The 15,550-nt window shown below is 43.1% G+C and overlaps 1 protein-coding gene across 4 annotated transcripts in view; it reads right to left on the bottom strand.

Annotated features, from left to right (window-relative positions):
- FRMD3 (FERM domain containing 3) overlaps positions 1-15,550 on the bottom strand; it is a 299,285-nt gene that overhangs the window by 26,063 nt on the left and 257,672 nt on the right. For all 4 annotated transcript variants that reach the window (XM_023213431.1, XM_023213428.2, XM_023213427.1 and 1 more), the window contains one exon: positions 11,707-11,831. In XM_023213431.1, the coding sequence (XP_023069199.1) occupies positions 11,707-11,831 (125 nt within the window). The remainder of the gene's footprint in view (positions 1-11,706; positions 11,832-15,550) is intronic.

The raw sequence follows: 15,550 nt of genomic DNA on the forward strand, positions 1-15,550 counted from the left end.
AGAGCCAGAGAGCAGGGCAGAGCAACAGAGAGAGCAGACTAAGGGCCCATACAAAGGGCTGGGCTTGGGCTTCTCAGTTCCCTCCCCGGTAAGGGTACAATTGGTCCTAGAGCTGGGGTGGGGCCAAGCCTGTATTTAGGGGCCAATTTGTTCAGCTAGGCCAAGGGGCTAGGCAGGTACTGAGAAGACCACAGATCACAAGCGACGCTCTATTTTTTAAATATGGATACCCCTTTCTTTAATAACAAAATTTCCAGCCTATGTTCTGATTATCAAATGAGTCATTCTGACAACCCTATTTATTTCTCTTTCACTCAAAGCATCTGCCCATTATCACATTTCTAATGTTGAAGTGGAGATATGAAGATTTTAAAAGTTCCCAATTGGATGCCTCTAAAGTGAGGGCTCTTAGGAAAAAAGTTAAACCCTGCTTTTAAATATCATTGTTCCCCATTCTTCATGTTTCAGTTACCACATTAAAAAAGAAGATGATACCATTTGACCCAGCAATCTCATTACTGGTTATATATCCAAAGGAATCTAAATCATTCTATTATAAAGATACAAGCAAGCGTGTGTTCATTGCGGCACTATTCACAATAGCAAAGACATGGAATCAACCCAAATCCCCATCAATGAAAGACTGGATAAAGAAAATGTGGTACATATACACCATGAAATACTATGCAGCCATAAAAAAGAACAAGATCATGTCCTTTGCAGGGACATGGAGGGAGCTGGAAGCCATTAGCTTCAGAAAACTAACACGGGAACAGAAAACCACACATGGAATGTTCTCACTTATAAGTGGGAGTTGAACAATGAGAACACATGGACACAGGAAGGGGGACATCACACACTGGGGCCTGTCAGCAGGGAGTGTGGGGAGGGAGAGCATCAAGATAAATAGCTAATGAATATAGGGCTTAATACCTAGGTGAGGTAATAAGGTGATAGGTGTAACAAACAACCATGGTACACGTTTACCTATGTAACAAACCTGCACGTTCTGTACGTGTATCCCGGAACTTAAAATTAAATTAAAATTTTTGTAAAGTTAAATAAAACCGTCTTTCATAGAATAAAAAGCAAAAAAGAAGATGGCTATCCCCTTTTGCTTTCAAAAGCAATGAACAATGATCTAAAACCATGTAAATAAGAACAGCAGCAATCTGGAGAAAGAATTATTAAAGAACAATCAGAGTGAAGAAGAAACTCGGAAATAATGTCATCTTGTGTTACAGAAGAGAAAATAAGATCTAGGTGGTATCAACGTCCAGCATGTGCCAGAAAAGAAGTAAACGTTTATCAAATGAACAAATGAATGAACAAAGCTTGGCCCTCTCATTCTCTGTCCAATGCTCTTCCTGCCACCAGAGAATCCCCATTAATATTATATTCGGTGTCCACTCAAGTGCAGTCTGGCACCTGTGTATATTGGGGACTTAGGGGCCACCCTACAATGCTTAAATGAGAGTGACACAGCACCTACCCAATAGCTTGGCAAAAGCCCTGACTGTGTTTGGGTGACTCACCCTGTTTACCGGAGTGATAGACCAAAAGCATGTAAAATGGCATGTCACCACCGTAACTAGAGCAGACAGTTCTCACATCTATTTTGGAATCTAGGGCTTTGGCATGAACAGAGATTTCAGAGTTTCAAAAACACATCCCCCGCCCCCCTTTTCATTTTGGTAGACTCATCTTCAAGATCTAGAGCAGCCGTTTCCAAATCTTCTTTTGGGGAAAAAATGTTTGTACATACAAATAACTGCATATTTATTTATAAATTAGATACATGTATATCTGTCATTGTATATTATGCACATTATAAAACCTATACAATAGAAATTTTGTAAAGAGGTGATAAAAATAAAATATCAGTAGAAGTCTGAATAATTTCTTCCTGAAATAAAATATCAGTAGAAGTCTGAATAATTTCTTCCTGCACCCCAGTGGATCACTGTATGTACTCTGCTCTGGAAGCCACAGTTCTAGGACCTCCAATTCACCATCTGCCAAACCAGGAAGGAGACTGCACTCCTGTTTATGGCACTGAGTGTACACTCCCAAGACCCAGTCTTGAGCCAGCTGAACAGAGCCTCTTCTCTGAACCTTGCCTGCACTGCCTCAGATCTATTATAAAGAGTCCGCCTGAAAGAATGGTAACCAGCACACACTGCCCAACACTTTCTCCCATTTAAGTGGCGCTGGATCTTAAGAGAAGGGAGGAGAAGGAGGGAGAGGCTCTGAGATCCTGTCCCAATTATAAGCTTGGGGATTGCAAAGAACATCTACTTAACACTCACTACCAACCCACTGACAAAAATGCAAGAAAATAGAACCCCATGCATCTAAAACTCAGAACATTCTAGCTTCTGCTTTCTAGCAACAATAGGTTTACTAATATTTTCACCTTTCCTCTCCTGTGGTTTCTTAGGGAAGTGGTGAGAGTGTTTATTTATCGAAGTGCCAAGCAAAATGTCTTCCCTCCGCAGACCACACTCTGGCTGTCACAGCTGGTCACACAACACTCTCCTCTGGCTCAAATCCCAGCCCTCAAGGACTATGACTGGACTACTTCCTAGGACACTTGACTGACTTATTTTTTTCACCCTAGCCAAGTCCTTTGAAGCAATTAATTATTATTAAGTGGGGCAGCAAAATGCTCACCTGAGCAGGAGGAATGATTTGGGAAGCTCCGCTACTGAATCGCTTCCACTAAGACAGTCACTCTTAACACAGACTGTAAGCAAATGAGTAATTAGAACTAGCCCCAGAGTGAGTCATTCCTTATTTAATGAATTCAGCTTTAAAATCAGAACATGATTCCCGAAGGGAACGGGCTTCCTGTGGGAAGTCTGTTTCCCCTGCAGCGTGGCTCTACTAAGAATTCTGTCTGCTGCAAGACACTCGGTCCCCAGCCTTCTCACCACTCCTTCTAGGGTGATGGAAGTCTCTGGGGCGTCAGCAGGTCCTGGCATGCTGTGCTGGAAAACCAAAGCCTTGCACACTGTCCCCTATACACAAGAGCTCTTCTCACTGAACCACAGAGATCACCCATACTTAAGTAAAATATGTTGTCTCTTTGGATCATTCATTTGCTATAATTGAAAAATAGATGCAGTTCCTTAGTTATCCATCCTGTTTTAGCAAGAAGCAGTTGAGTCATTTTAGCTGTGTTCAATGTCATCTAAGATAGCTGGGTTAGGAATCTGAGAATAAGGATGTAATCCCAGCTTTCCAGAATACTCACCCAACCGTGTGACACTGGGTAAATTTTCTCACCTCTCCAGGCTTTCCCGTTTGTAGAAGAATCCTGAGGCTATATGTTAGATCAGAGGCCAGCAAACATTTTATATGAAGGCTTAGATTGTAAATTTCAAGCTTTGCTGGCAAAATTTTATAAGTTGAAGTTGGCTCAAAAGAGGCAAAATGGAGGATATTCTATAGGTACTTTTATCATCATCTAAAACGTAACTGTTCACTTGAAGGCCAGAAATAAATGGTGCTGGGCCCACCACAGGCTGTATGTTGCTAAATCCTGTGCTAGACCTTCCTCAACACTCCCTTTAACTCTCAAAAGCTATGAAAAATACTCCTGTCGCCAAGTTCCCATCCTCATAGTAAAAAGACCTCAAGCCACAGTCTTGGATTTTTTTTTTTTACCTTGACACTCAGCAAAAGAATCAGAGTTAAGAGCTAGAAAGCATTTAAGTTGTACTCAAATCCAATCTTCTTGTTTTGTGGATGAGGAAAATGAAGCTCTAAAAGGTGGACAGTCTTGTCTGTGGCCACCTGGCTGCTTGGCAGAGGAGCCAACACCAGGTTTCATCTGAGACATTAATGCAGAAAGACAGCAGCCACCTGAACCACTGCTATGCTTCCACTGCGGGATGCTATGTTTCATAAAATGCACTATTTGTGGAGAAGTAGCCAACTACAGCATTGAAATGATGCACACTATTGGTGTCTTAAGATATAAAATACAAAATCTTTGCAAGATAAAATGCACTGAGTTTGCATCAGGAAGAAGGCATTGCGCTTCCTTACAACACAGTAAACACTCAAAATGTCTAAGTCCTCTTTCAAGTGATATAAACTTCTCATGAGTATTTCAGTTGTCAGAAAAAAAAAAAAAAAAAGAAAGAAAAATCCCAGAGTTCCAAAGATGAGAATAGCTCCAGAGAAAAACACAAAAGAAAGGGTAAAAAGCTTTTGAAAAGACTGCAAAATAGGAATCTGCAGAGCCTGCTCAGGGCTTTATGTCTTGTCCTCTAAGCTGTTCTTGGTCTCTTCTACCCTAGAGGAGCTGCCGACCTAAACTGTGGTGCTGTCTTCAAGAATTCAATAGATGTGATAGTTCTGAATTTTTGTTTTGCTAATCCGACACTGCAACTATAAACAAAAACAGGAGATGCCTTCTGCTCTGTGGAGGCCTCCTAGCTCCTGCAGAAGCAACTCCAGCTACTATGTGCTTATCAGCAGCTGGAGACTATAGATGCCATTAAATAAGAACGTTCAGGATAGCCCGAGCATGTGCAATGCTAAAATGACGCTTAAAACAGCACTTTGTATGAGTTCCTTCTAATTTAGGATATTTAACACATTTGTCTGTATTTGTGTTAAATATGTTCCCATTTCATTGTTTGATCTCCAGTTCAATTTCCGATGTGTTTTCATGCACCAGTGTTTTCAACATTAAACAAACAAAGCAGGAATTTTAAGAATTTCATATACTGGATAACTGCAACTGCATTAAAGTGCATAGGGAAGAAATTGCTAGTGCATTAACACTGATTGCCTCTAGGAGCAGACAAGCTGGGACTTTTTTTTTTCTCTCTCTCATTTACGCTTTTTTGTGATTTCTAAATTTTTTAGAAGATGATGTACAAGCTTTATAATGAAAAATAAAGCAAATAGCAAACACGAAACCGTGTGGTAGACAAGTCTAATTAGAACTAGGGTTGGTCAGTCCATCACCAGATAGCAGGAACCATAAGGGGAAAGGTGATTCCACAGGATTCATAAACAGCTTCTGCATTTTCATGGGATGTAACACAAAAGAAATTTCAAAAACACCACTGCAGGCCAGGCATGGTGGTTCACTCCTATAATCCCAGCACTTTGGGAGGCTGAGGCGGGCAGATCACAAGGTGAAGAGATCAAAACCACCCTGGCCAACATGGTGAAACCCCATCTCTACTAAAAATACAAAAATTAGCTGGGCATGGTGGCATGTGCGTGTAGTCCCAGCTACTTGGGAGGCTGAGGCAGGAGAATTGCTTGAACCCAGGAGGCAGAGGTTGCAGTGAGCTGAGATCATGCCACTGCACTCCAGCCTGGCAACAGAGCAAGACTCCATCTCAAAAAACAAAAACAAACAAAAAACACCAGTGCATCACTGCTAATGCATATGTCCTGACACATCTAAGTCAAAGGGAAGAAATGGCTTAGCATCTGGGGGAAAATGGTGGGAAAAAAGACACCAAAGGCGTGAGAAAAGGGTAAATTTGTCTGAGCCATGGCCATGGAACTACAGAAAGGGAGAAAAGAGACAGGAGAATGTTCACGTCAGACAGGCAGGGAGGAAGACCAAACCTGGTAGAGGGTAAGATAAGGAACTCACCATGGTATAACCACAGCAGTCTTGGGCTGTCAGAGGCTTCACCAGTGACAGATCGGAGCAACTGTGTAGTGCATGAAAGGCATACACACAGACAATGCAGCAGCCCCACCAGTCACCTGTTATGTGTTTGGGTGGAGGGTGGGTGGGACCAAGAGTATGGCATGCCTGATGGATGAGGACAATACTCTTTTTACATGTGCAAAATGCCTTTGCATGTTCACACACAGACTTTATAGAATTTCAATGAAACCACGTTAAGCCATCTATGGTTAGGGCTAGATACTGCAAGCAACCTTTTAAACATCCCTGCCTCCACCTTCCACACACACTTTCCATCACACGCACAACACAAGCATGCATTCACATATACACTCAGCACAAGCATACACATGCACATACACACACATTTACAGGGATGGTGCTAGAGGGTGGCTTGCGAGAGTTAGTTTTACCATTCTCTTAATTTCCATCTATTCTTCAATAAAGATACTTTCTGGATCATATGCAAAAGCAGCTTCACATGACCCTTTAATCTAACACCTATTGCCACCCCCAAGACTGTCCTTTATAGAAATTCTGGAGTCTCCACTGTGCTTTCATTTTGCCAGTAAGGGGAAAACAAACATTTTCAACCCTTATTTATTAGAGTTGAAAGCCCTGCATGGCTTTTCCACTGTGTTTATGCCAGCCTGCACCACTGCTATGGCAGACAACAGTGATCTTCATTGTGTGTCTGTAATTGCCAGTTACCAAGTCTCACATGATTAATTTCACTCCCCTTCTCTACCACAATCCAGCATTCTTCCATAATGAGAACATATACTCTACCGATAGAATGCAGAAGCACGGTGCTATCTACATTATGGGGAACCTGCTCCATTTTGCATGTGAATTTATTCAGATTAATGAATCCTTAAAATGTCATTTTCACCTAGAACAATTCCCACTGTAAATTTTTTCTTCTTCTGAAATTCTCATAAGCTCTAAGCGGCACTCTTCGAATGGTTTGTCATTCTCATCTGAAGTTTTCCACAGCACTAATTCTCTCAGATCCTGTAACCGAGCAACTTTTGGGTGAGTTTTGAAAACATTCCCGTTGCCCAGTGGTGCCTAGGAACTGATTTTGTTTTTTCTCCACCCTGACATAGCCAACTTGAGACCTAATCCTCCAGCTGTCATATGGCTGAATGGGGTCACACATTTTCCCAGAACAACACTGCATTAATCTGGGCAATAATACTCTGCCCAGCTGTCTTTGAGAAACTTGAAAAGAATGGACAAAGCTTGTCTGATAAATGGGTGGTCATGACCCCAGAGGGCCATGGCAGTGGCAGAGATATCCCTACTAATCACACCATCTAAGACAAGGTGACAGGACGTGCCCATGACCTCACAGAGATAGAGATTCCGTAAGTTAAGACTTTCTTCTCCCAACCTGATTATTGAAAAATTTTTAATTATACAACACTTTTTTTTTTTTTTGAGACAGAGTTTCGCTCTTGTTGCCCAGGCTGGAGTGCAATGGCACGACCTCGGCTCACTGCAACCTCCACCTCCCGGGTTCAAGCAATTTTCCTGCCTCCACCCCCCGAGTAGCTGGGACTACAGGCATGCGCCACATGCCCAGCTAATTTTGTATTTTTAGTAGAGACGAGGTTTCACCATGTTGATCAGGCTGGTCTCGAACTCCTGACCTCAGGTGATCCACCCGCCTCAGTCTCCCAAAGTGCTGGAATTACAGGCGTGAGCCACTGTGCCCGGTCATTAGACAACACTTTTAACAGGGCTCAAGCTGCTGATCTTGACCCATTTATAAATGTAGTTCCAAAATATGTGATTTGAGACCCCTAGACAAGAATCTGAACCAGTATATCCATGTTGGGAACAGTGATAACAAAGGTAAGTGGTGGTGTCGAGTCTCCACCACTGTGTTTGAAGTTCTGAGAAGCAACAGTAGCATGTAACTCTCTCAATGGCTCCAACAACGCAACGAAATCATGCTGGCCGTAGACTCTCTGTATGATGCTGACACACCCCTGAAACCTTCCTGGGTCTCTATATTCTCATCTTTAACATAAAGAGGTTGAAGGATTTTCAACTCAATGTCTCTGAGACAAGAGCAGGACCTGAATGGTAGGAGTCCACAGGCATGTCCCTACCATGTAACCAGCGACCCTGTCTCCACAACTCTGCCTCTCACTGTGCCTTGTATCCACTGCCTCTTCCCTAGTTGCATTCTCTCTGCCTGCTTCAGCCCTTGCACATCTATTCTCTGGGCTCCTCCAGTGGTTCCTGTGTAGTCTGTGCCTCCAACCCAGTGGTTTCTAACCAGAGAACTATTTTGCTTCCCAGGGGAAATTTGGCAATATCTGGAGACATTTTTGGTTGTCAAGATTGGTGGGGTCCTTCTGGCATCTACCGGGTAGAATCTAGGGAAGCTACCAAACATCCTACAATGCACAGGAATCCCCCAAAAAGAACTGCCTAGCTTAAGAGGTCAGTGGTTCTGAGGTTGAAAAACTCCGCTCCAGCCATATCCGCCTCTAATCCATTCTCTACACATCACCAGAGTTATACAAAATACACCTCCCAAGGCATTGACATCATTCCCATACCTGAAATCCCTCAATGCCTCCCAGCTACTCTCAGGTTAAAGTCTAAATTCTCCTGCAAGTCACAAGAGGCCCAAAATCTGGCCCTCTCCTAACTTTCTGCCTCACCTTCACCATCCCCCAGAACCTCTTCCCTGAAACCACACTCTCACCTCACGCAGGTGAAACACACCACTCTATTTTCAACTTTTCCTGTCCATCTCTCCCATTTATTCCTTAGCCCACTGATTTTATGTCAGATACTCCAATGGGACTAAAAAGGAATGAATGCCCTGAAGGCAGCTCAAGGCACTGCTATCCAGTGGGGCACACAGAAAAGTGAGCACACAATTCAATCAGCAGAGGCAGAACTTTGTCATCGCCTCTGTGATCCCACTGTCATCTCCCAGTGGGCTGTGAGCCTCCAGAAGAGAGAGTATCTTCATGTCTTCATCTTTGTAGTCCACAGGAACTTGGACATGGTAAGTGTGGTCTACAGGGTCTACAGGGTATACAACTTGTATTTGTCACAATTGTTGCATTAAGGAATGCATGAATTCCTAGCCTCTTTAAATTTGGCTCTAGCACAGAAATAAAAATGATTGAAATATTAAGATACAGAGATGAAACAAAATTCTTCATAGTGCATGAGCTCAAAAGCCCAGAAACAAGGCCCATTCACAAAGATGGAAACATCTTCTTTGTTTAGAGCTCTAATCTGTCTCTCTTCTCTTAATAAATCTGAGAAATGTAAATCTATAAAATAGGTATCTATCTAATGGAATGCCTGAATCCCATTGCTTGACATTCAAAGACAAGAGCCATGGAGCAGCATTTGACTAGTAACAGAGGTACAATGGTATACAGAACGCAGAGCTACAACTGCAGTGGAAATCATACTTTGAATTTTGTGGTACCTAAGATAATTTTGCTCTTACTCGCCAGGCGCGGTGGCTCACACCTGTAATCCCAGCACTTTGGGAGGCCGAGGCAGGCAGATCACAAGGTCAGGAGATCGAGACCATCCTGACTAACACGGTGAAACCCCGTCTCTACTAAAAATACAAAACATTAGCCAGGCATGCGGCGGGGGCCTGTAGTCCCAGCTAATCGGGAGGCCGAGACAGGAGAATGGTGTGAACCCGGGAGGTGGAGCTTGCAGTGAGCCGAGTTTGCACCACTGCACTCCAGCCTGGGCAACAGAGTGAGACTCCGTCTCAAAAAAAAAAAAAAAAAAGAAGAAAAAAAAAGATAATTTTGCTCTTACTCTAAACTGAGAGAATCATTTTATTTATTGAAAAATTAACAATACTATTGTTTCTACTTCTCTTGCTTTTTAATTGAGTCTATATCCTGAAAGTTATTATGACTTGTCTGAACTTTAAAACCCACAAAGATGCTCTGTCAGGGGACAAATCTCCCGGAGAAAATAATTTGATTAGATATCAATAGAGCTACTGTGGACTTTTGAAGAGAGATATCTATCAGTTAGGCTTTACAGCTGGTAAAAGAATGTAAGATGGTTCTTTAAAACAACTGGGAAAATTGAAAAGGTAGCTTATGCATTCCTGTCCTGTTATGAGATTCTTTAAAGTTTTTTGCAGTTAATTATAATGGTTTCTCTATTGGCCATTCAGTTGCTATGTCAAAAACACACCTAGTATTTAGCAGTGGAACCTCATAATAGAAAATAGAGCAAAATAGATATCCCTAACTGAATGGGATGAAGAGCATGGAGGAAAGCTTGACCAGGTTCCCTTTCACATCTTGGGGGATCGTAAGGCAGCAGGCTTAGGCTTCCATATTCCCCATAACAGTCATTCAACCCATCTGGGCCTCCAAATTGTATTCCCATCTAAGCTTCCATCTTTGCAGACAGGGCACAGTCACAATTCCAATTGTGAGATGTCCTTTCTCTTTTCTTCTCTATTAGCCACACCCTCCTTCATTTAACCTTGGGATAATCACGACTGTCAAAAAAAATGATTTTCACTCAGAGCAATATTCCAAGCATATACGAAGAAACTCAGAAAACCATTAGTGACCAGAAATGAAAACTGCTTTTCTTTCATTTGCAAAACACACAAAAACACATAATCTGCTGAAAAACACAGACAAGCAATATGGACCCAGAGGCCCTCAGGCTAAGCAAATTAATTTGGCATGGAACTCACAGAGTTCATTGTTAAGATCGATAACAAAAGTCATTTATAACAAGAGTGTTGACATTATCGTCATCTCTTATAGCCCAATTGAAGACAAAATAGTGTCTTCTAAGATCCCATCTTTCATGCTTTGCACACTTTCCCTCCATCCATGGAATTTTTGGCATCCAGTTGTCCAGTTCGCCTTCTAACCATCAAAGCTGCCTTTCAGGAAAAGATTTGCAAGAATTTTTTACATGACACTGCAAATTAGTTGCTGCTACCTATCTCAAGGGTATCTGCATTCCAAGCCATACCCTTATTATAGACTAAAAAGTTTTCTCCTATGAAATAAATCCTTGACTTGAAGCTGGAGGTGAAGGTGATCTTCCGGTGACAGAGTGACCTGCCCTCTTGAAACTGCCCAGTATCCAGATTTTCAGTGATGAAACCAAAACGACAAAGTTAAGAAAATGCACGTTTGTATTCAAAGGTTCCAATAACTTTATTCTGTGTGTACTTGTTTTCAATTTAATCAATTTCATTAACTTAATTTAAACAAATATTTGAAATTAATAAGAATGTGAGGTGTCTGCAGGTGTCTGCAGCAAACAGTGTGGTGAGATTCTTCCTTGAAGTAAGGAGAGTCCTTCAATACAAAGATGCCTAGAAACACACATATTATTGTTATTTTTAAAAATATAACAAATTTCGGGGTTGCAATGGACACTTCACTTTTTTTAGCTTGTATCAAAACTGTTGGGCAATGTAAACGAAGGATCAAGAACAAGAAGCTTGGGGGACATAAATGGGATGACCAGTGTAGAGATACTTGTGGAGAACCCTTTACTGCCACCAATTTAATTGTGATTACAGTGACAAACATCACCATCCAATAGAACTTTCGGTGATAAATTATCTCAGTCTCAGTGTCCAATATGGCAGCCAACCAGCCACATGTGGCTACTGAGCACTGGGAATCCGGCTAGTGTCACCGAGGAAACGGATTTTTAATGACAATGAATTTAAACTTAGTTTAATACAGCCACACATGGCTAATGATTACCATACTGGACTAGTGTAGGTCTAACACCATTAGTCCTTTCATATATAATTTTAGAAATACTTTATACCAGTGAACTCTCTCCAGGAGAAAGTAATAGAGCTCCCAGTATAATGCAGCCTTCCAGCTGCAAAAAGGTTATTTACTAAGAACACAGTTTACGGCTCACTCCACCCCATACACTAACCCATTACCCATCATATGTGGAATCAGTGCCTCCTTTGTTTTTTCCAGAGAGAGCCTGCAGCACCACCCTTTGGGATGAAGAGACTGACTTACCCTCACCCAGACGAAGTTCTTCTTCTTGCTCGCTGGGGGAAGGAAGCAGGGGCTGCAGGGGTTCCATGTTAATGATGAGCTGTTTGTTCAAGGAGTGGGAACTGCGGCTCTGAGAAATGTTGGCTCTGAAAACAGACACAAGACAGACAGGGTTGGTTTCCATTGCAAACGCCGGCCCCACCACCTCAGCGGCCTGCCAAAGCTACCCCTTTGTGTCTAGAGGGAACTACCTCTAGACACAGCACGAATTGAGCCAGTAGTAAAGACGACATAACATTCAAGACAAATGCCCCTTTCTGCCCTTAAGGTCCTGACAAAATACCCCTTGTTCTACTGCAATCCAAAGAAAGAAATACAGTTCCCAATATGTCACCAGCCCTGAGCATGCTAGGTGACAGCCTGGGTATTTATAAAAAAAAAGCAAGAAGAAACAAGAAGAGATGGGAGGCAGCCAGCACTGAACTAGATATGCAGAAAGGTGAATGAAGGCCATGGCTTGGAGAAATTTCACCACCAACAACAAACAAAAACAAAAACCCCTGCCAGACAGATGGCACAGGTGTGCTACAGCTGTAAGCTATCTTTGTGTTGCTGGATGTCCAATGTTTAATATCAGTGTTTAATATTCTCAAAGTTACACCCTACTCACTAACTGGCCACGGCTCTGCTTTCTCCTCTGGAAAGGAGCATGCAGGTGTGTCAGTGGCTGAGACCAGCAGCAGATAGCAAGGAACTGTGCAGGTATCTCGTTAAGCCTATTGGTTGGCAGCTGGGGAGCCCACTTGCCCTACCTGCTGCAGAGCTACTAGCTGTTTGCCCTAGTCAGACTGCAGGTTTGCAGTTTTGAGCATGCTTCCCCGCTCCCCATGCTTCCTGTCAAAACCAAAAACAGTGCATATTTTGAAAAGGAGTCAAATGTTTCCTTCCCCTGGAAGCCTTCCCGGATTGCTCCTTCCAATGCACATAGTCTCTCTCTCTTCCTCTCCCTCTCTCTCTCTTACTTTCTCTTCTTTCATAAGTCACTGCATTTTCACCTCTGTCTCTGTCTAGTTATTGGTGTACTGATCATCCCCACCTTGATAAGCACCTTAAGAGCAGTGACTGAGCCAGCCATACTCGTGCATCTCACTTGGCATCTTATGAAAATGTGTTCAGGTCTGAAACTGAAATAAACTGAATGCAATCCTGGCTTGACATATCTTGCCATTTCAGCCTGGTCAGAGTATTCCCTAGACTGGCTGGCAGGACTAACTTCTACCCTGTGTGTTTCTGTTGGGCAAGAGGAGTGGGGAAGAGCAAGATGCCTGCTAGCATCTTGAATTAAAAGCTCCCATGGCTGGTATGGGCTAGAAAAGAAATTTGTGAGGACTTGCTTAGCCATGGAGTCCTTTTCTTCATTATTTCATTTTATAGCCATTTACTCTGCAGCTGATATATACGTATTGTACATTCTGCTTTGTTCTAGAGAACTGTAGTCCTCACCTTAAGTAATTCACTGTCTAGAACCACAAATTTTAAGCTTTCTGGTCTGAGACCTACATTAATAAATACTTTTTTTTTTTTTGAGATGGAGTCTTGCTGTGTCGCCCAGGCTGGAGTGCAGTGGCGCGATCTCAGCTCACTGCAACCTCTGCCTCCTGGGTTCAAGCAATTCTCCTGCCTCAGCCTCCCGAGTAGCTGGGACTACAGGTGTGTGCCACCACACCTGGCTAAATTTTTGTATTTTTAGTAGAGATGGGGTTCACTGTGTTAACCAGAATGGTCTGCATCTTCTGACCTCGTGATCCGCCCATCTCGGCCTCCCAAAGTGCTGGGATTACAGGCATGAGCCACCACACCCAGCCCCAAGAAATACATTTTATATAATCTCCCTGTACCCAAACACATACAGGAAGAAGCACAACTGAAATTAATGTTTTTTGGAACAATAGTTACATATCTATGTATAATCCACTATTATTAAAAATTCTACTTCATTTGAAGTCCTGGTCTTGATCATTACTTTATTTCATAACTACCCCCAGCTTTTTTTTTTTTTTTTTTTTTTTTGAGACAAAGTCTCACTCTGTCACCCAGGCTGGAGTGCAATGGCACGATCTCAGCTCACTACAACCTCCGCCTCCCGGGTTCAAGCGATTCTCCTGCCTCAGCCTCCCGAGTAGCTGAGATTACAGGCATCCACCACCATGCCCAACTAATTTTTGTATTTTTAGTAGAGACAGGGTTTCACCATGTTGGCCAGGCTGGTCTCGGACTCCTGACTTAAGGTGATCGCCCACCTTAGCCTCCCAAAGTGCTGGGATTACAGGCATGAGCCACCACACCCAGCCTCATGACTCCTTAATGTGCTATAGTCACAGCTGGAACACCATGCCTCTCATGAAGGTGACTGATGGCCAGGGTCCCATGGGAGCACGAAGGAGGGGCACCTAATCCTGTGTGAGTGAGGAGAGAGCCAGGAGTGACCTCCCAAGGGAGGCGAGGCCTGCAGCATATTCTGGTGAGCACAGTGCTTTTCACAGGGAAAGAATCGTAGATAGAGAAATCTTTACAGAAGGAAGGAAGGGAGGGAGGGAGGAACGGAGGGATTAAAATTTGCCATGTGCAGTTTCTTCTTCTATTGTGAAGGGTTCTCAGTTTTTGAGCTCTCCTGGGATTTATTCTGGCCATGGCCACTCATGACTATGATTCTAGCTCTGCGAAGTACAACATACTGTCATTCCTGTGTGGACTGTGTAGCTTTCTGACCTCTGAAAAGCCCATCCATCCATTCTTGCACATGCAATTCTGAATTGCTCTACTCCACCTCTGACCGTCCATGCCAGCTGGGCTGGCTGCTGTTCCTATCCCCAGGAATCACTGCTTATGCTACAACGATGCACCCTCAGTGAGCCTTTATGAGCTTATTTTGCTCCCCATCAGACCTCCTTCCAACATTCTTCAGCTGGAGATACCAAGCCTCTTTCCGCCCCCACCCCACAACATTGAACTGTCCAGACAATTGCATAGCTCTAAGATGGCCTGGGTTCACCAGGCTGATATCCCAGGTATGAGCCTGTATTGGCATTGGATGGCTAAGAGGATGCCAGCTCGGCCCCTATATTCACAGGCTCCTGTTGCTCTGTTGTAGCAGAGGCCTACAGCCAGGGACAGGGGCACACAGGGCATGCCTTGTATTAGACCAGGTGACTCCTGCAGTGGATTACAACCCTGGGACTCTCCAATAATATGACTCAGAGAAGAACATTTCTTCCTTGATATGTATAAGACTCAGATAAACTCAAAGGTGGATACAACTAGAGATTTCCCTGGAGCACAAAAAAAATCCAGGGCTCCAAGCCCAATGTCAGACATGTTGACAACCTGGGGGAAAGAGTCAGCAAAATTAAAAAACAATGTGCCAAGTCTCCCACCTTTCCCTGTGGTGATGGCCTGAATGTCTGTGTTCCCTTAAAATTCATTTGTTGCAACCTAATCTCCAATGTAACGGTATTAAGAGGTGGGGCCTTCAGGAGGTGATAAGGTCATGATCACATTAATAGAATTAGTATCCTTATATAAGAGGTCTCAGAGAGCTTGTTTGCCCCTTCTGCCATGTGAGGACACAGCAAGAAGGCACCATCTATGAGGAAGCAGGCGTTTGCCACATGCTGAATCTGCTGGTGTCTTGATCTTGGACTTCCCAGCCTCTAAAACTGTAATAAATAAATTTCTGTGGCCTATAAGCCACCCGGTCTATGGTATTTTGTTATAGCAACCCAACTGGACTAATGAATCTACCAACTCCTTTAAACTAAAGATCACACCTTCTTACTTACTTCTCTCTTTAAACCTTTTTAAAAGT

Source organism: Piliocolobus tephrosceles, chromosome 14 (genome assembly GCF_002776525.5).
Source record: "Piliocolobus tephrosceles isolate RC106 chromosome 14, ASM277652v3, whole genome shotgun sequence".
Classification (NCBI taxonomy): Eukaryota; Metazoa; Chordata; class Mammalia; order Primates; family Cercopithecidae; genus Piliocolobus; species Piliocolobus tephrosceles.